Below are 18,693 nucleotides of genomic sequence, written 5' to 3'. Positions count from 1 at the left end.
ACAGGAGGTAGTGCCAAGTTCAGCCAAGTTCAGCAAAGTCCTATGTCCCCTAGAGGTTCCCCATCCATATACTATACCAGGCCTGACCATGCTTTTTCTAAGGCACTCAGATCATAATGAGCAAGCTGAACTAGTCCTGATTTTACCCCATGGCATCTGTAGAACTGTAGCTCCATTTTATCTAAAACCAGAACTACAAGCTCACAGGTGCCATGGGATTACACCAGGGCTGGCTCAGCCTATTCATTGTGGCATGCAGCTTCCTGATCACCTAATTTAACCTCAGAGAGAACCTTTGCTCATAACCCAAACTGGAACAGCTATTTTGCTCATGTCTCTCTCTTCTGGCATATTTAGTGTGAGAGAACTGAGATGTACCTGGTCTAAAGCTAAACAGGAGTAGTCTGCTCCTGTCTATGCTGTTCTTGGCACACAAGGGTTCTTTCAGAATCTAAGGAACTCTTCACAGTATCAAAAGTCTCTGTATTCTCCGTGTGGGCTGAACTGGTTTTGCTCTTCTCTGCTGCTCTTAGGAGTTTCCAAAGTCGTGTTCGGAATTGGTCAGAGAGGCTGAAATAAATAATGGGGCTGATGCAGCAGCTGGAGAAGGCCAAAGTATAGGTCAGGTTAGTGACAACATACAATGTGGGGGTGAGCTCCGACTGCCAGCCTCCGGTGATAAAAATCAGCAGCCAACAGGGAACCCACGTTAGGATGAAGGACATGACCATGGTCAGGATCATGATGGTGGCCTTCCTGCTGACCTGGAGACTGGAAGCTGTGTGTACGATGAGAGACTTTCGAGACCAAAGTGAGTGGATGACTTTCAGATAGCCCAGGACCATCAGGGACATGGGGGGGAAGAAGGCTACCCCTGCCAGGAGTCTGCTGTAAAGAGTGATTTGCTCTACTGACATGAGAAGAATGCAGGACATAACTCCATGGATCTTCACCACCGAACTATGGAGCCACAATGGGACTGAGACACTGAAGCTCATTAACCAAATGAGCAGGCAGATCCAGGCTATCAGCTTTTGAGACAAGGTCCTAGAGCGAGTCGGGTGGACGACTGCTAAGTACCGGAGCACTGACACAGCCAGCATACTGTAGAAGCTGGAGAAATTGCTCCAGAGGCAGACTGCTGGATGGGTCAGGCAAGCCATGTAGCCTATCCGCCACTCCATCGTGACCAGGTTGAGGAACATCAAGGGGATGCAGTAGGCGAGGAAGACCAGGTCTGAGACTGTGATGTTGATGATTAGGGGAGCAGTCAGGCGTGACAGGGGCTCAGTGCTGGTCCTGCGGAGATCCTGCAGCAGGACCAGAAGCATCAGGAGGTTCCCAGGTAAGCCCACCAGAAAGATGAGCACATAGATGGAAGTGAAGATGTACCTGGCGTGTACCAGGAAGTGGTCACTGGAGCCTGGAGCAGAGCAATTCTTCTGGCTGCAGTTCCTGGCAGCAGAAGCAGCATCCTCAGTGCTTCTGGCATTAAAGAGGAGATAGGTGGGCGCAGGTAACATCTCAATCCTCTGCTACAGAAAGACAAGAATGTCACATTAAGTACAGAAAAACTCAGAAAACAGCTGTGATGGGAAAAGGAATTTCAGATAAACCACTTAGCTAGCCATGAAAATAAAATCATTAAGACCCTCCTTTTTTTTTTTTTCTTAGGCTTTTTATTTAATTCCTAAGAAAGAAATATTAGCGTTCAAAGTTTTTGAAAGCTGAATGCCATCGGATTACCATGCAGCCGTCAGACTGATAAAGTATGGACAGCTGAAGACATTATAAATGGTGCCTACCTTTCTGTTACAGTGACAGTCTCCCTTGGGATTGATGGCGTCTCCTTATTACACTGAATAACCACCAGATGGAGACACGTTCATTGTCTAGCCACATCAACAGTTTTGTTTGATGTTTAAGTGAAAAAATAATGGAAAACCAAACAAAAGGAAAAGAAAGAGCCGGGTTCCCACCTTCCTGCATGAAACACCCCTCCAGCACCTCCAAAATCCATCTTTCAATACACATTCGTGAATGCTAGTGGGGGGGGGGTCACAACAGAGTGTAAGAATATTTTCCCATGCGATCTAGGGTTCTATTAGTATCTCTGTGGTTGGATCACAGGGCCGGTCCGATGGGTCAGTGACAGTGCTGTACAGGACTTCCACTCCCTGGGCCGGCCGGTGCTGTGGATTCTGCATGATGGCACTAGCCTGGTCATACCTCAGGAAAACAGAATTCATTTTAAAGCTAAAGTAATCCGTAATCACAATCATGTTTTACTTTTGAAAAGTAATATTTAACCAGCTTTTGCCAGCAATATATAACTATAAAGTATTAAAACGATTTCTAATCTTGTAAGTGCACGTAAGGCAGTGAGAATATTCTGACTTCTGGGAAAGATAGCACTTAGTTTTTGCAGGCTGTTAACTCTCTGTGCTCACAGAGCTCACAAAATAGGCACTGACAACCTCTTTTTACCTGCTGGAATCATGCACGCACCTGTCCTCCAGCGCCGTCTGTCCGTCCGAGATATCTGAGGCAAATGACTGAAGAACAAACAACCAGTCTTGGAGAGCTGACAGGCGCTTGTTATTTAATTCTGTCACTCTGAATAATGAGAGGAACTTTATATCCTGGCCCTGGAGAGGTGAGGTGAGTATATGGGGCGGAGACAGAGGACTTTCACCAGCTGCCCACAATGGTCCCTTCACCCCAAAAGACCATCAGCGAGAGATCTCGGGCCACAGAGCACAGGGCTTTCAGCCAGGCTAACCTGATTACCACCTACAGCAGTCACTATTATTTAGGGAAAATCAGTCCTATTACAAAAGAAAGACACTGCTACAGGTGAACTCATTAACAGTGACAAATGCTATTGCTACTGTTAATTTAGATTCACATAATGCTGTTAGATCAAAGATTAGATAATCTTTGACTAGGGCTGAGGATGCTGTGGTGGCAGCATTCACAGGCTGACGGGAGTCTCGGGCATTGCACAATGGTGACACCTAGTGGTCAGATTCTGAAAGGAGCCAGAAGTCTGTGGCCCCTGGCCAGGGATTGCCACTGCAATGGCTGAGCTAGATGGGAGAAGGGAGAGGGTTATATAATAGGGCGGATTTTAAAAGGGTTACGCGTGTAATATATACGTGTAACCCTTTGAAACCCGCTCCTGCACGCACCGAGCCTATTTTGCATAGGCCTGGCGTCGCGCGCAAGCCCTGGGACGCGCGCATATCCCGGGGCTTGAAAAAAGGGGCAGGGAGTGGGCGGGGCAGTCCGGGGCGGGGCGGGACCAAGGCCTCCGGCACAGCGGCCGTGCCAGGGGATCGCGCGCCGGCACTTGGCCAGCGCGTGCAACCTACACCTGCCAGGAAGCAGGCGTAAATTAAAAAATAAAGGTAGGTGGGGGATTTAGGTAGGGCTGGGGGGCAGGTTAGATAGGGGAAGGGAGGGGAAGGTGGGGGTGGGGCGGAAGGAAAGTTCCCTCTGAGGCTGCTCCGATTTCGGAGCGGCCTTGGAGAGAACGGGGAAAGCCATCGGGGCTCCCCCAGGGCACAAGTGTGCACCCCCTTGCACGCCGACCCCAGATTTTATAACATGAGCGCACAAATCTACGCCCACGCGAAGGTGCGAAAATCTGGCCCAATGGTTACTTGCGAATGAAGGTTTCAGGGGTCAATAGAATTGGGAGCCCAGTCCAAAAAAAATAATAATCCTACGTTTGAAACAGGCATACAGCCAACTAGGGTGACTGACTTAGTAGCACTTCTTTGGCACTTAGACTGCATTGCCTGCTGTTGTAGAAGTTTTCATCTTCAAGACCAAGCAAGATCTGGGACAACAGTACCGCCTTCTTTTCTTCCTGTGCTCCTCCTGTCTTGGAAATATTGGTGTTTATGCCATTCTCTAGATCATTTGTGAAAAAATATTAAATAGCAGTTGTCCAGTAGTCTCAGAACAGAGCCCAGTGGGTCCCCACTTGTTATCTTACACCAAATAGAACATATAGCATTAGTTGTGATACTTGGTAGCCTCTCCTCAGCCAGTTTCTAACGCACTTGCAAATGTTATTTGTAAACCCCATCTTTTTTTTTTTTAATTATTAATTGCATTCCTTTTTTATCCCCTGGTGGATTCTACTGCCCCCATTCCTCTGCAGGTGGACTGCCTGGGTGTCACCAGTAACTCTTGCCGGCCCCAGGACTGGAGGGGGTGGCCTCCTCCGGGGTGCACCTTCAACAACCCAGCATTCACCTTCCATCCCTCCCTTTCTTGGGCTTGCACATGCTACCTCTGCAGTATGCCCAAGTACGACCGGCCCCCTGTCAGATGGGGGATTTGAGCCCAGATCTGTTTCATTCGTAGAAATATAGACAACTAAAAGCTGCTAGTGAATGGGTGCCATGTAGTATTGAATTAACCAGCAAAGCAGCACTCAAGGTTAAAGTAACAACAGAGACAGGAAGTAGAAAAGCAGTGAAATATAGCATTCGGCCATTAGGTGGCATCAATCTATAAGTTAACATCTGTAACAAGATCCTCCATGCTATAGCAAAGAACCCTATGGTCTGAACTATGGGGCTGGCCCCAAGCTAATTTGAAAATCCATCTTTAATGTTGTACAGTAGCAAAAGATTAAACAAACTCCAGATAAACGATATGTTTGTGGGAGTTATGTATCTGTTTTGAGCATATTGGTTTTTTGCATGTTATATATTGAACCCCACTATAACCCTTTGGAGTGAGCGAGTTATAAGTCTTTTAAATATATATATATTTATGTGTGTGTGTGTGTATAGAGGGGGGACTAACATATTTGAAAATCCCAGTTAGGGTGACCCAGCAGTACCTGTTACTCCTGAACCCAGACTGCTTCTTATTAATCATTCTCTCCCCTCCAAATATATCACCATCTTCTTTTTCATGATAGCTTCCAGCGTTTTCCCTGAAACTGACATCAGGCTAACCAGTCTAGACTTGCCTGGTTCCGTTTTGGATCCCTTTTTGCATAAGAGCACTACACGTGCCCATCCTCAAGTGGCTACTGAACTATGAAGGATAATGTTTGTGTCACCAAGTCACCCATTTCCTGCAGTACTCTTGGATGAATTCCATCTGGTCCTGGTGTCTTACTTATTTTCATATTGTCCAGTTCTTTTTTTCAGTCATTTTTGTGTTATGTAAACCTGAATCTGCTTAATGTAAGGATCTAGTGCTCTTGAGCGATGCGTCTTTCTCCATGCATACAGAAGAAAAAGTAATTTGGTGTTACTGCCTTCTCCCTATCACCATTAATTATGTTACCCAATTCATCCACGAAAGGACTTTTGTCAATCTTTTACTGTTTAATTTCAAATAATGGCTAGTGTAGATTAAACCTTAATACTTCTGTTTTTCATTACCAACTTCACAATAAACAGAAAACAACATTTTATTTGAGAGGAAAAGACCTCAGTACTAGCAGGAAACTTAAGGCACTGAATCCACATCCAGCTAGTACAGTCACTGGTCTTAAAAAAACCTCTTTTTATTTACAACTTTTGTAAAAAGTCCACTTTTCTCCTTTATTCTTTTTGAAAATGTATCTTTTTCAATTTTCCTTATTATAAAGTAGAAGTATGCCCAGCAATAAAAGTTTGGTGGACAGAGGAATTATCCACTTTTCACTTATCTTAAACTGCCTCGCAGTCACTTTGCTTCTTTATTTCTCTGATTGAATGAAGTCTGTAAAACGCCGACGTTGCCAACATTGTTTACTGAGGTCATCACGTTTGCAGGATCTTTCTTCCATCCAGGTGGTGCCCCAGTCCCCAACGAATCAAAATGTATATTCCTTGCACCAGTCATGCATTGAAGCTCCTGCTATAGTGTATCCTGTCTCCCCCCTGTGCCACCAGTCTTGAGAGCTGCCAGACCCTCTCCTTATTCCCTTAACACCTTCCTACACGACACACTGATCTAATTCACAGCCAGGTCATTTGTCCTCAGGTGAACAATGATATGCTGCTTTCCATATCTTCCTTCTGCTCCAGCTGGCTGAAAGATGCGCTTTATACCTCTCCTAGCTATGGATCCTGGTAGGGACTTAATTGTCACACTCCATTCTTGCCCTCCAAACTGTCCTTTTAATAATGGAATCCCCTACTGAAATGAACCTCAATCTCCTGGGGGTTCCTCTGCCACCAGGCTTGTGTTTTTCCTATCTTATCAATGGGTCCAACTATTCAATATGGTCCAATTTCAAGAAACTAGAATTATCAGTTTGTTTCAGAAAAGGAAAGACCCTTTTATGTATTATCATGCATGAAAATAGAAGTCAGCAAACAAAAATATATAAGGTGTGAGAGGGTGATAATACTGAAATCTGGTGTCAGCTTTATAGGAAGGATGTACAGAAAAGATGTAATCTGTTACTAGTGGAATTTGTCCTTTTAAACACTGAAGTTCCAGCTATGAGAAACCTGACATGCCCCTCATTAGTGAATCTGTAGACAGCTGCTCCCACACTCCTGGGGCAGCCTTTCCTCCCCAGGACCAGCAGTTTCTCCAATAAATGGAATCCTACCTCCATGGGAGAGTTAATGAGGCAACACATCACAGTAGCCATTTCATTATTCCTGCATCCTGGGGATGTGATTAGGAGAGTGCTAATGAATAATGCCTCTGGGGCTGCATGTCCCTGAAGACCCCTGGTTTACTTCATAGCATGAACAGTCTTGCCCTCGCCATGTTGTCACACACATTGGGTGTCCCTGAGGTTCATAAAGAACTTGTTTTGTATCACTGTGTGTGCACCAAGGTGCAGACACCTCAGTTACTGGTGGCAGCAATGCAGGTCCTGTGTGCTTTGTTCCTCAGCCCGTGTACACATAATGAAGGGTTTCCTAATTTTTCTGAGCTCGCAACAGTAGTGGATTGATCCCATTATCTATCAGTAGGGAGTCATACAAGTATCCACCTGTGACATTGTGAGAACTTTCAGACTACTATGAACCCATCCAAAAAAGGTTATTTCAGGATCTCGAGCACAAAACAATACAGCAGTTCATTAGCTCCAAGCTTCTCCTTTCTTCCAACTTCCCCCATTATATGTATATTTACCACACCTCCCACCATAAGTCTCTCCTGTCCCCACTGCCCAAGACAGCCATGTCCAAGGGCCAGGTCCCCTTAGATGGGCACCTCTGTCTGTTTGTTGGTTATAATTTCTTTGTTTTACTAAAGCCTGTTATCCTATTTTTCATGCATTCCTTGCATTCTCCACTATCTGCCTCGCATATTAGGAATTTGGATCTGTTATGCTGTGAAGCCTGTGACTATTTCATTTTTTTCTGGTGTCTCATAAGAGATTTTGTTATTTTCCTGTCATGTGGTCTGTAATAAAAATGTCTCTTAAATTGATCTGAAATAGCATTAAATGCATTTCCTCGTGTACTGTGCAAAATATAAACATCTCAGAGATGCAAATTTCCCAAAGCCGCCAGAGTAAATCAAAGACATAAGAAGGAAAAGTTCTGTATAATACTTGGGGAAACAGGAGCTAAATACAGCAGAAAAATATGCGGTAGTCTGTCACCAGGTCAGAAAGGTAATCTAACCAACCAACAACTCTGGGTAGTTTCTCAGATGACATTTGGATAACATTTGGCCTGGACAAATGTGCTAAGGCAACTTTCCTTAAAGGGAAATTAAGCAAAACCGAAAACATCTCCCTGACTGAAGACTACAATATAAAGGAATTGGAGCAGGAAAGTGTATATAAATTTCTAGGACCAGAGGAAGGTGGAAACATTTGGCATAAAGTATTGAGGGAAAAGATCATTAAGGAATACTAAAGGAGAGTGAAGCTGATATTGAAGAATGCCTTAACAGCACAAAACAAGATACAAACTATTAACCAGCTTGCAATTCCTGCACTATCATATAGGTTTGGAATAGTAGACTGGCCCCATAAATATCTTGAAGAATTTGGATGTAAAAACAAGAAAGCTTAGTCCCAATTATATGAGTACCACTAGCCCGAGTAAGAATTTGCAGGCACACCTTAGTTGCTGTAAAAATTACACACCATGAACTCCAGAAGGCTCTCTTTGGCACAATGCAAGTACTAAGGGCATTAATACCGGTAGTATATTTGAGAAGCTGAGATCAAGCCTAACATACCCTGGCTTACAAATGAGGGTCATTCCTGTCAAGATATTCTCAAAACAAACCCATTTGGAGACACTGCCCCATGAGCGGCAATAGGGAGCAACAGTGGATCCTGGAAATTGTTCATTATGCTTTCTGTACCCTATAACTTTATCTTACTGTTAAATTCACTATGATTATGTATATATATTCCCCCCTTTTATTTTGTTTTAATCACTCCATGTATTACTTTCACAACGCATATACAAATTATCATGCAAGAGAGCGCGCCAAATGACGGGTATAAAAGGTGAAGAGTGGAGCATGCGCAGCCTGGAGGGCTAAACCAGCTTCAGGAGGGAGTTGAAGCCGGAAGTGACGTTTATAGCCGGAAGCTGGAAAAGGGAGTGCAGCGCGGAGTGGGAAGGTCTCCGTGTAGGCTCCTGACCTCTCTGTATGTGATTTCATTTTGTTACCACGGAAGGGCTGGGAGGTTTGGAAACAGGCTCTGACCGAGGTTGCTCGATCAGCAGTTCCTCCACATTCATGAGCGCGGATAGTCGGGAGCAAGCGCGAGTCTGAGAACGTGCAAGAGGGCGGGAGCGAGCACCGAATGTCCCGAAAGTGGGCTTTAAAGTGTGCTTTACTGTTATTTTTACGGCTAACTTGTAAAAAGAAAAATAAAACCAAATCCTCCCAGATCTGGATGCAAGGATTTCTTTGAAGTCCAGAATTTAAAATGACCTACTGTGTTAAAAGTGAGAGACAATCCTTGACGCTTTATAGCCAGGGCCTTAAGTATGTATCAGGGCAACTGAGATACATAAGAAGGCTCAAAGCATGTGCCAATATGACTAGCTCAAGATGCAAATTAAGGGAATAAGAATGATCAAGTTCTGTACATAAATAATGCCATACAGGAGTACTGATGCAGTAGGAGTACAGCTATCATAAAATAAAAAACAAAACCCTATAAGGCAGTGATAAAACAGCTCAATACGAAGACTAGTAAGTGAACATAATTATCCTATTTCCAACAGTGGCCAATCCAGGTCACAAGTACCTAGCAGGATCTCAAATTGTAGATAGTTTCCATGCTGCTTTTCCCAGCGATAAGCAGTGGCTTTCCTCAAGTCTATCTGATTAATAAGAGTTTATGGACTTTTCCAAATCTTTTTTTAAATCTAGCTATATTATCTGTCTTATCACCGCCTATGGCAACAAATTCCAGAGCTTAACTTTGTTGCGTGAAAAACTATTTTCTCAGGTTTGTTTTAAATATGCTACTTAGTAACTTCAAGGAGAGCCCTCTAGTATTTTTATTTTTTGAAAGATTAAACTGATTTGCATTTACTTGTTCCACTTCACTAATGATTTTATAGACTGCTATCATGTCTCCCCTCTGCCATCTCTTCTTCAGGCTGACCTCTTTAGCCTTTCCTCATAGAGGAACTATTCCATTCCAGTTTATCATTTTGGGCAGCCTTCTCTGAATATTTTCTAGCTGCTATATCTTTTTTGAGATGTGGCAATCAGAATTGGACACAGTACTCTAGAAGCAGTTGCACCATGGAGCAATACAGAGGCATTATGGTATTCTCTGTTTTATTCTCCTAATCCCAGTATAGATCCCTAGGCCACGCCACTATTAAATTTCCTCCATTGAGAAAATTGACCATTGAATCCTAAACTCTGTTGCCTGTCTTTTAAGTAGTTTGCAATCCACGGTAGGACATGCCTACTTTGCCATGACTAATTTTCTCATGACGGATTTTGTCAGATGCCTTCTGAAAATTCAAATACCCTATATCCACCAGCTCATCATTATCCACATGTTTATTAACCCCTTAAAAAAAAGTAGCATATTAGTGAGGAAGTCCATGCTGCTGGCTGTGTTCCATTAAACCATGTCAATCTATATGTTCTGTAATTTTGTTCTTTAGAACAGTTTCTGTGATTTTTCTCAGCACGGACGTCAGGCTCATTGGTGTATAGTTTCCTAGATCACCCCAGAGCCCTTTTTAAAGATTAGTGTTGCATTGGCCACCCTCCAGTCTTCGTGATTTTAATGATAGATTACTGGTAAAAGATCTGTTTCATTTTTTAGTTCTTTCCGCATTCTGGGGTGTGTATAGTCTGGTCCAGGTGATTTGCCCTATTACAGCTTCCAGGTTCACTGTGATTTGTTTGTTTCTCGGAGTCCTCATCATTAAATATTATTTCCGGCACAGATATCTCCCCAACAACCTCCTCCTTAAACACTGAAGCAATGGCTTTGTCTTCCATAAGTGCCCCTTTTACCCCTCAATCATCTAACAGTCCAACTGACTTCCTGCTTTGAAAAAGTTAAGAGTTTTTGCCTCTTACAACAAGCTTCTTTCCAAGTTCTTTTTGCCTGACTTATGATCTGCATCTAACTTGCCAGTGCTTATGGTTTTTTTCTATTTTCATTTGGATCTTTTTTCAAATTTTTTTCGAAAACATTTCTTTTGGCTATAATAGCCTCTTTCACCTCACCTTTTAACCATATTGGCAGTTGTTTAGCCTTCCTTACAAAGGCCAAATGACTGCTGCCTAAGGTGAAGCAAACAAAGCTGTATGTAAGTACAATGAGTAGTATATTGGGGAGGTAGTCATGTTTAAGGTGGCTTGATTGCATTTGGTTTGCTTAGGGTGGTTTTGATATATGTCAGTGCAAACAGTAGTTCTGGCAGTAGTGTTCATGATTAGATGTACATAAGGGGCTCAAATTATGGGCATATACCAGATGACTTGCAATTTGAATCACAAGGCTCTGGCAGCTCCTTCAGTACTGCGGGGCCCCTTGCAGTTTGAGCTGCAGTATGGCTAGAGTAGGCTTCGTGGTGGGATGGCAGTTGACAGGCTTAAAGGGAACATTGATTGCTACTTATAGATTATTCTTATCGTCTATATGTGGAACTTTTCTCTAAAGTGCCATGTTAGAACTTTAAAGCTGAACTCTCAGCTATCAGGCTCTGGTAATGAAACTGTTGCAAACTAATGACGAACATTTGAAAACCATCTGAGCGATTACATAGTCCGAAATAAATTTTGAGAAAAATGTAGTAATGTTTGATTTTTCCTTTTCTTACAGCTGAAGACCTTCTGTTGTTTAGAGATGGCCTGCAGCCCTTCTAAGCTATCTGAGGCTAGCCAGGTATATGCAGATGGCCCAAGCTGGTTGACTTTAGTAGCACACGTGGGCTTCTTGCCTCAGTTGCACTTCACTTATTTTTTAGGCAATTACAAGGAAGCCTCCCTTCTAGTGATGAGTTCTGGGGATGGCGTTTGGATCTGAACCCAAATTTCCCATAGACTGCTATCCACTGGGTTGGTCTTTTAAACATGCTGACAGAAAATCAGTGGTCTGAAAAGTCACAGTCCCTTTAGTCTGGTGAGATTCATTATCCCCATATTCACTGGTGGTCAGGAGAGAGATGGAGGATACCAGGGCTGGCATGTGACACGTCTGCTGCTGCTTGGATTCAGTTTAGAAAAGATCAGCCATGGCTAAGGCTGGAGCCCAGTGAATTCTGACAGGAGGCTTTCTCTTTGCTGTTTTCAGATCAGATATGTCAAGGGTGATCTCTTTTCATGCCCAGAGACTGATTCCTTAGCTCACTGTATTAGTGAAGACTGCCGGATGGGAGCGGGCATTGCAGTCCTGTTTAAGAAGAAGTTTAACAGAGTGCAGGAGCTGCGAGAGCAACGTAAGTGGTGCTTCTGATGACTAAGAGTGAATTTTGGGATCAAAAATGTTATCCCTTGTTTTCATGGCTTTAAAATGAGAATATTTTTCTTAATTAGTTAATGGAGAATCTGAACAGTACAGAGAGCCACAGAAGCAACAGGGAACTTTGCTTTATCTCCCCTTGTAAATCTGTGTCCTTCCTGTGTTCTGTTCAGCCCACCTTATATATTCTAGTTGGGACAGAAGCAGCCAAAAATACTCTTACACAGGGTTGTGAGATATTAAAATTATCTTATTTTCAAACTTGAATATCTAAAAGGGTGAGACTGCACCTGGAATACTGTGTACAATTATGGTCGCTGCATCTCAAAAAATATAGTTGCGATGGAGAAGGTACAAAGAAGGGCAACCAAAATGATAAAGGGGATGGAACAGCTCCCCTATGAGGAAAGGCTGAAGAGGTTAGGGCCGTTCAGCTTGGAGAAGAGACAGCTGAGGAGGGATTAATCAAATTTACTTAGGGAATAGCCACTGCTATTAATTGCATCAATAGTATGGGATCTTCCTAGTGTTTGGGTAATTGCCAGGTTCTTATGGCCAGGTTTGGCCTCTCTTGGAAACAGGATGCTGGGCTTGATGGACCCTTGGTCTGACCCAGTATGGCAATTTCTTATGTTCTTATGATCCTTTCAAGAGGAAAGAAGTTGCTGTGCAGTACAGTTGGTGTGCATGTGAATTTGTATACATGGGAATGACTGCTAGATAATAGGGATATTTTATGAAATGCCTTGGAATTGTAATCAAATTCTTAAATATGCATAAAAGATTTATGTACAATTGAGGCAACATGCTTGCAAATCTCTCATGTATATTCAATATTTTTATCTCAATGTATTAATCGCTTGCACCATAAGGTACTAAGTGGTTTACAGTATGACATAATTCAGCAAGGTAAATTTTATTTAAAAACATCGACATAACTCTTCTTTATATAAAAAAAAAAATCAAAATGTACAAATAAAATAAAACCAAATAAACATTGAAACAACATAAAAGAACATAAGAAATTTGCCATACTGAGTCAGACCAAGAGCCCAGCATCCTATTTCCAACAGGGCCAATCCAGGCTACAAGTACCTGGCAAGTACCCAAACACTAAGTAGATCCCATGCTACTGATGCTAGTAATAGCAGTGGTTATTCTCTTAAGTCAACTTGATTAATAGCAGTTAATGGACTTCTCCGAACTGATCACAGCCAGCCTGTAGATTTTGAAAATGATTGCTGTGCCAGCAAATTTGCTCTCTGGCACATACACCGCAGGTTGCCAACCCCCTTGCCCAGATCATGACTTATGTCTCCCTTTTAGGCTGCTGCAGACCCAATCATGTGACACTGGAGTTTCCAGCTTCTAAGCACCAGGTTTTCTCTCTTGCAACTGTTCCTCAGTAGGAATGCAATTTATGGTTTGGTATTGAACCTTTAATGACCCAAGTTACTAAATGTTTCTCCCATAGGGGCAGAAGGGTTAAAAAAAAAAAAAAAAAGACTCTTAGTAAATCAAGGCCATAGGGTACCAATAAAAAAAAAAAAAAAACTTTGTAACTAAACAAATTTATATAGAGTTTTCTAACTTTATAAGAAAGAGAAGCCATCATGTGATGTGGCATCTGCCTTCTGGGAAGGAGGACGTGGTCTGGGCTGCTGCTAGCATAACTCCAATCTCATCAGGCAGGAAACCTTTCCCCCTCTGCTGGGAATACTTGTGTGCTGATTAATCTGCCCGTGCAACACGCTTCTCATCTGGGTGCTCATGGCAAGAAAGGCATAGTATCAGGTTCGCACCAGGCATAGGTTTCCCACCCTCCTCCCCTATCTGATCCCTCTCCTTACCCAACCCATAGGATCCTTCACTCACTGATTTGCCAGTCCCTTATTACCAGGTCTTACTCCCCTGGCCTTAGCTGGCAGGAGAAAAGCGGCACTTGCCAGCATCCACCTCCTCTGCTGCCTTGCTTCAGTCTGCTTTGAACTGTACGGGGCCCCTGCTGTCGCCAGAGCTATAGGCACTGCAGCTCAAACAGCCAAAGCGCTACTCTTTCCTTCTGGTCAGGGAGGAAGGAGAACTGGGGACTGGCAGCAGAGAGCAGCTATAGAAGAATGGACGTAATAAGATTTTATTAATCTTTCGCCTGGCTGCAGCAGCCAAAAACCAGCCAGGTGGCAACACTGACCTGGCACAGCAGTAAAGGGATGCTTATTCTTGAGACATATCTAAGCAAACACACAAACTATGATGCTCATAGTTACATTAATGCACAGAAGTGGTTATGGCATTCTCTTCTTTTTTTACATCACCAGTAAGTTTATCCCATTTTGCATCTGTTCCTACTACACTTCTGTACTGTTTCATGCCGTGTCTGTTCTTCAGTCTGCGTCTGTTCCTTCCTTCCTCCATACCTGGCTGTAGCCTTTGCTTACTTTGTGTTGTCCTTTCAATCTGTTGTTGTTGTTGTTCCTGTTTAACCTCCTCTGCCCCAGCTTTATCATTAGCTGTTCCACACTGTCTGTTCATTACCCTGGCTTTCTGCATAGTCTGTGCTTTCAACACCAAGGGGGTTCATTTGTAGCAGGGAGCCAGGTGCATGTCACGCACCAACACTGGTACAAACGAGGCCCCCCCCCCCCCCCCCCCCCAAACATCCAATCCACTCATCTGACAGACATCCAACAGGCAACCCACCAAGTCTGAGGTAAGGATTGGATATTGTTTGCATTGCAAGGGGGGTTACAGACGGATGGATGGGCACAATCTGGTCATAAGGTGGTGTCCTTTTTTTTTTTAACTTCAGAAAAAGAACTCCTGAAAACAGATTTGACCAGTAGGTTCTGGGTCCAGAAGGTTCTGGGTCCAGTATTCTGGACCCTTGTTGTCCAGAATACGACCAGGTTTCAGAGGGATTTCCTGACTCCGCTGTGCAGCGAGTTACCATGAAAAAAAGAACAAATTAAGATCGGGATGCGTTCACCCCAGAGGGGGCTGCGTGCATGTGTTTGCCTGCTGGGCCTCCCATGGATCCGGCTTTTCACCAGTTGCATCCTTTTCTACTTTTGTGTCCTCAGAGAAGAAGACTGGAGAAGTAGCTGTCCTTCAGGCTGGGGAGAGGTTCGTGTATTATCTGGTAAGAGCCAGGGGGGAGCAACTATCTAAACTCTGAGATGTCTCTGCAGCCCATCCATGGCTTAAGGCGATATCCAGTGGCAGCTCCAGCAAGGCACTGCCCCTCACAGGGTTACATTATTACTAAAGCAGCTGCACTGGGCTCCTTGTGTAGCAGAGAAAAAGCTTTCAGGTTATTTCCTCTGATTCTGGGGTAAGAGCACCGTTGGCGAGGGAATGGGGGGGTTGTTACTTTTCAGAAATGATGGTTTCCTGTTTCTCTCTCTAAATGTGCCAGGACAGGAATGAACGTTGCTCGTAAACGAGGATATATCAGATTTACTGCTAATGGCCTTGATATGTGCACTGTATGAACTCCTGCAGTTCATAGGATGTAATATGTACAAGCAACGTAGCGAGGTGCGCTTAGAAGTTCTTTCTAATCAGGCCAATGGCGCCCAATACAATTGGAACTTTTTCTGTATCTTTCTGCCATGTTTTCTCTGATTATTATTTCTCTTGGTGATCTTGGCCTCCATATGTTAGTACCAGGGATGTGCATTCATTTGAAATGACATTGTCGTTTTCAAAACGAAAATAGAAAAAAAAAAGACAATTTCATGTTTTTAGTGTGCATTATTTGCGCTCATGCAAAGTAAAAAAAAAAAAAAAAAAAGAAAGGGAAAACATTAGCAACAAAGAAAACGGACCCTGAAACCACACGTTTTGGCCTGCCTACCCCTGTGTCTCACAGAATATTCTCTTGGTACTGACATTCCTATTACCAGGGCAGTTCTTGTGTGGTTTTTCCTTTACCACAATGTCTGGTTTGCTAGCAACAAGCTTTTTATGGGCTAGAATGGGAATGTCCCAGGTGATCACAACTTCATTCTGTACAGTTTTGATCCAGAGTGTTTTTTGGTTACAGCAATGCTAGTGTACACATTTTCCAGTGGATGAGCCGTGCCACCTTATTGTGCTGCCCAGCGAGGAGACGTGTAACAGCTTCCAGTTCTGTGTATTTGTCTGTTTTGCCACTTTTTTTCCCTGTGGAATTACCTTGTATGAATGTAGGATGGATTGGGGGGGGGGGGGGTTGCTGTTGTGCTTTCTTCCTGTGGGAGGTGGGCTTGCCCCCTCCTGGTGCTCTTTACCCCAGAAGCGTGTAGTAGCCTGGATGCTATCTTTGCCTGGTCATACTCATTCCTCCTGGGAGTGGGGGTTTGCCCCAAGGGTGTGTGCTCTGCAGTGTTGTCTTTGCTTGAATGTGGGAGGGACCAGTGTCATAGCTTGAGTGTGTGTGTGTGATTGTGCTGTGTTACTGTCTTTTCCTGATATGAGGGGGAGAAGAGTTGTTTGTGCTGCAGTGCTTTCTTTGCCTGGGTGTGAAATTGTTGTAATACTCTTCCCCCTCCTCGTGTGTAAGGGTGGTGTTATCCAGCCACATAGTTGTTGGGATAGCTTCATCAGGTTTCTCTGCCAACGGTGCACATTTTGGTCAGGAGAAGGCAAGGGGAAAAATTAGATCGTGGTGTTTCATGATAGCTCCATCGTGTCTTGATTCCTGCATCAGCAACCAGTTCCTTGCCCAGGCCCACTGAGAACTCTTCAGCCTCGGATGCAATGTTCAGATCCCCTGGGGAAATCCTGCTGGTAACGCTGGATGCAATAATGTTCGTTTATGCCTATCTAGGGCCCTGCAGAGTTGATTGCTGCTCTGCTGTACAGCCCCTTCCAGGAGTGGAAGGTTGGAGGGCAGCTCCATCGCAGAACTGGGATTAGAAATCCAGGGTCCTGCCCGCAGTTCTTTTTCCCAACTATTCAGCATTGTAAAATGATGTGTGGGGCTGCCTGACGTCACTATTAATGTTTCCTTGTCCTCTGCTGTCTAGATAACTAAAAGGAAGGTGTCTGAAAAACCAACCTACGAGAATCTCAGAAAGAGCTTAGAAGCCATGCGCGACCACTGTCTAAGAAACAGAGTCACTGCTATTTCCATGCCCAGGTATGAAGCCGAGGGCAAGCGCTGTGTAAAGAGTGGGGGCCATTGACTTTTCCATGCCTGGGTGTGAGTGAGACTGTGACTGTCTGTCTGAGGTCAGGAATGTGAGAAATGAGCTGCAGGACTTGACCTCCAGTTACCTCCACTGCATCCTCTGCCATGTTTTCCTTCTCTCCCCCCCAGGATCGGCTGTGGTCTTGACCGCTTGGAGTGGGAGACGGTCTCTGTGATGCTTGAGCGTGTGTTTAAGGGCACAAGCGTCCACCTCACTGTGTACAGCCTCTGAATGCCCTCTCACCGGCCTCATATGCCTGAGGACTACAAACACAGAAAGTCCGGGAGACTTCCAGTTCTGGCTCGTTTCTACTATTTCATAAGATGAGACTTTTTTTTTTTTTTTCTAAGCAGGGGCAGCTATGGCAATTTCTGAGAACTGGCGAGGTTTAGTAACTGCAGACTGATCTCTTTGGGTGATGTCCGTTAAACCATGCTCAGCTGCTCCTTGCAGTTAACGGCGCAGTGGAGACTGGAGTCTCTCTCCTATTTGACATAAGATGACTACGTGAAAGGGGGATTGGACCTAAAGTGATCACTTCTGAAAGGTGACCGTTTTGGGGTCAGAACTGTTGATGCGCCATTGGCTCCTCATCGAGCCATTATGGTCATGTGTGACTGTTCATAAGGTGAATATTATGCAACCCATCCCGGGCCTGTTCAATCCTAGTCGTCTATCCCTTGAGCCATTAAGGTCTAAAGGTGACAGAAGCTGTTTTATGTGCCTTTCACTGCGGGTTTATATGTAACATGTTCTCCTGCAGGGCCACAGCTGTATCCTCCCTCCCTGCCCTCTAGTGATGGCACCCTTGAAATTGGTTATCTGCTAGAGCGAGGGAGGTTTTAGAGAAGGAAAGTGGTGACCCTGTTAGAGGAATGGGGCAGAACTGAAGGCTGGATCCTTCTGCAGGGCTGTACCTGCTCTTATGATTTCTGATAGTGGTAAGAGGAATTGCCTTGCTTGCTCTCAGCCTTTCAGGCCTCCCAGTACTACACTACACTATGCTAACGTTTCCTAATGAAATAAGAGGTCACATTGACACACACAAATCTCCAGTAATCTACAGCAGGAGTATGAGAGGAGAGCACTAGAGTATGGTAAGGGGTCCTTTGTAATAAACAAGATGGCGGGGGACAAGTGTTGTTGTAGTTTGGTGTAATAAAGATGAATGATCCTTGCTGCTGCAGCCTCTTATTATCCCCTCTGACCTGCACAGGGTTACTTGTTCTTACATCCCTCATCCTTTCAATCTGAAGCCATTGCACTACCGCTAGTAGCCTGAATCTCAAGATCAAGTTGCATTAAACCCTAGTGTTACTGGTCTTCCCATGTCCTGTAACCTATGCAGTTGGTGATGCTGCCTAGCTGGAGCACTGACTGCAGGGGTGCTGGGCCCAGCAGCTAATGGTCCTTGCTGGCCAGGGCTGAAGCAGCGGTTCCAGCCCCAGTATCTCACCTAAAAGGCACAGTAGTGCAGGGTCTGTGAATGGGAAAGGAGGTGGACATGAAATACATCTAATTTGTATCGCTAAAGCCACAAGCATCTCTGCCTCTCCATTCTGAATCCTGGTTGTGTGAAATTGTTAGTCTGTAGAACAGGTGTGACAGCTCTCTAGAAGGTGA

The 18,693-nt window shown here is 44.2% G+C and overlaps 2 protein-coding genes across 3 annotated transcripts; one reads left to right on the top strand and one right to left on the bottom strand.

Annotated features, from left to right (window-relative positions):
- Nucleotides 1-389: 389 nt before the first annotated feature.
- Nucleotides 390-8,690, bottom strand: LOC115074281 (galanin receptor type 2-like). Its single transcript, XM_029573598.1, has 2 exons — nucleotides 8,619-8,690; nucleotides 390-1,535 (listed from the first exon to the last, which is right to left on the bottom strand). Exons 1-2 carry the CDS (start codon nucleotides 8,688-8,690, stop codon nucleotides 390-392), a joined length of 1,218 nt encoding a protein of 405 aa, XP_029429458.1.
- OARD1 (O-acyl-ADP-ribose deacylase 1) lies at nucleotides 8,477-18,247 on the top strand. Of its 2 annotated transcripts, none has more exons than XM_029572902.1 (6): nucleotides 8,477-8,596; nucleotides 11,258-11,320; nucleotides 11,729-11,873; nucleotides 14,977-15,035; nucleotides 16,906-17,018; nucleotides 17,199-18,247. In XM_029572902.1, the coding sequence occupies exons 2-6, from the start codon at nucleotides 11,282-11,284 to the stop codon at nucleotides 17,299-17,301; spliced, it is 459 nt and encodes a 152-aa protein (XP_029428762.1). In that variant the 5' UTR covers nucleotides 8,477-8,596; nucleotides 11,258-11,281; the 3' UTR covers nucleotides 17,302-18,247. The 2 variants fall into 2 exon arrangements, with proteins under 2 accessions (XP_029428762.1, XP_029428763.1); XM_029572903.1 differs by lacking the exon at nucleotides 8,477-8,596 and adding an exon at nucleotides 8,610-8,900.
- The last annotated feature ends 446 nt before the right edge of the window (nucleotides 18,248-18,693 follow it).

The sequence above is a fragment of the Rhinatrema bivittatum genome, chromosome 12, assembly GCF_901001135.1.
Source record: "Rhinatrema bivittatum chromosome 12, aRhiBiv1.1, whole genome shotgun sequence".
Lineage (NCBI taxonomy): Eukaryota > Metazoa > Chordata > Amphibia > Gymnophiona > Rhinatrematidae > Rhinatrema > Rhinatrema bivittatum.
The sequence above is the reverse complement of the archived record's forward strand: the minus strand, read 5'-3'. Positions and strand labels throughout refer to the sequence as shown.

Excerpts from the sequence above, each read along its gene's own strand:
- LOC115074281 (XM_029573598.1), bottom strand. The coding sequence starts at position 8,690 with ATGAATGTGGAGGAACTGCTGATCGAGCAACCTCGGTCAGAGCCTGTT. Across the intron at positions 1,536-8,618 it reads AACCTCCCAGCCCTTCCGTG|CAGAGGATTGAGATGTTACC; the intron begins GTAACAAAATGA and ends GTCTTTCTGTAG.
- OARD1 (XM_029572902.1), top strand. The coding sequence starts at position 11,282 with ATGGCCTGCAGCCCTTCTAAGCTATCTGAGGCTAGCCAG. Across the intron at positions 11,874-14,976 it reads GCAGGAGCTGCGAGAGCAAC|AGAAGAAGACTGGAGAAGTA; the intron begins GTAAGTGGTGCT and ends TTGTGTCCTCAG. Across the intron at positions 17,019-17,198 it reads ACTGCTATTTCCATGCCCAG|GATCGGCTGTGGTCTTGACC; the intron begins GTATGAAGCCGA and ends TCTCCCCCCCAG.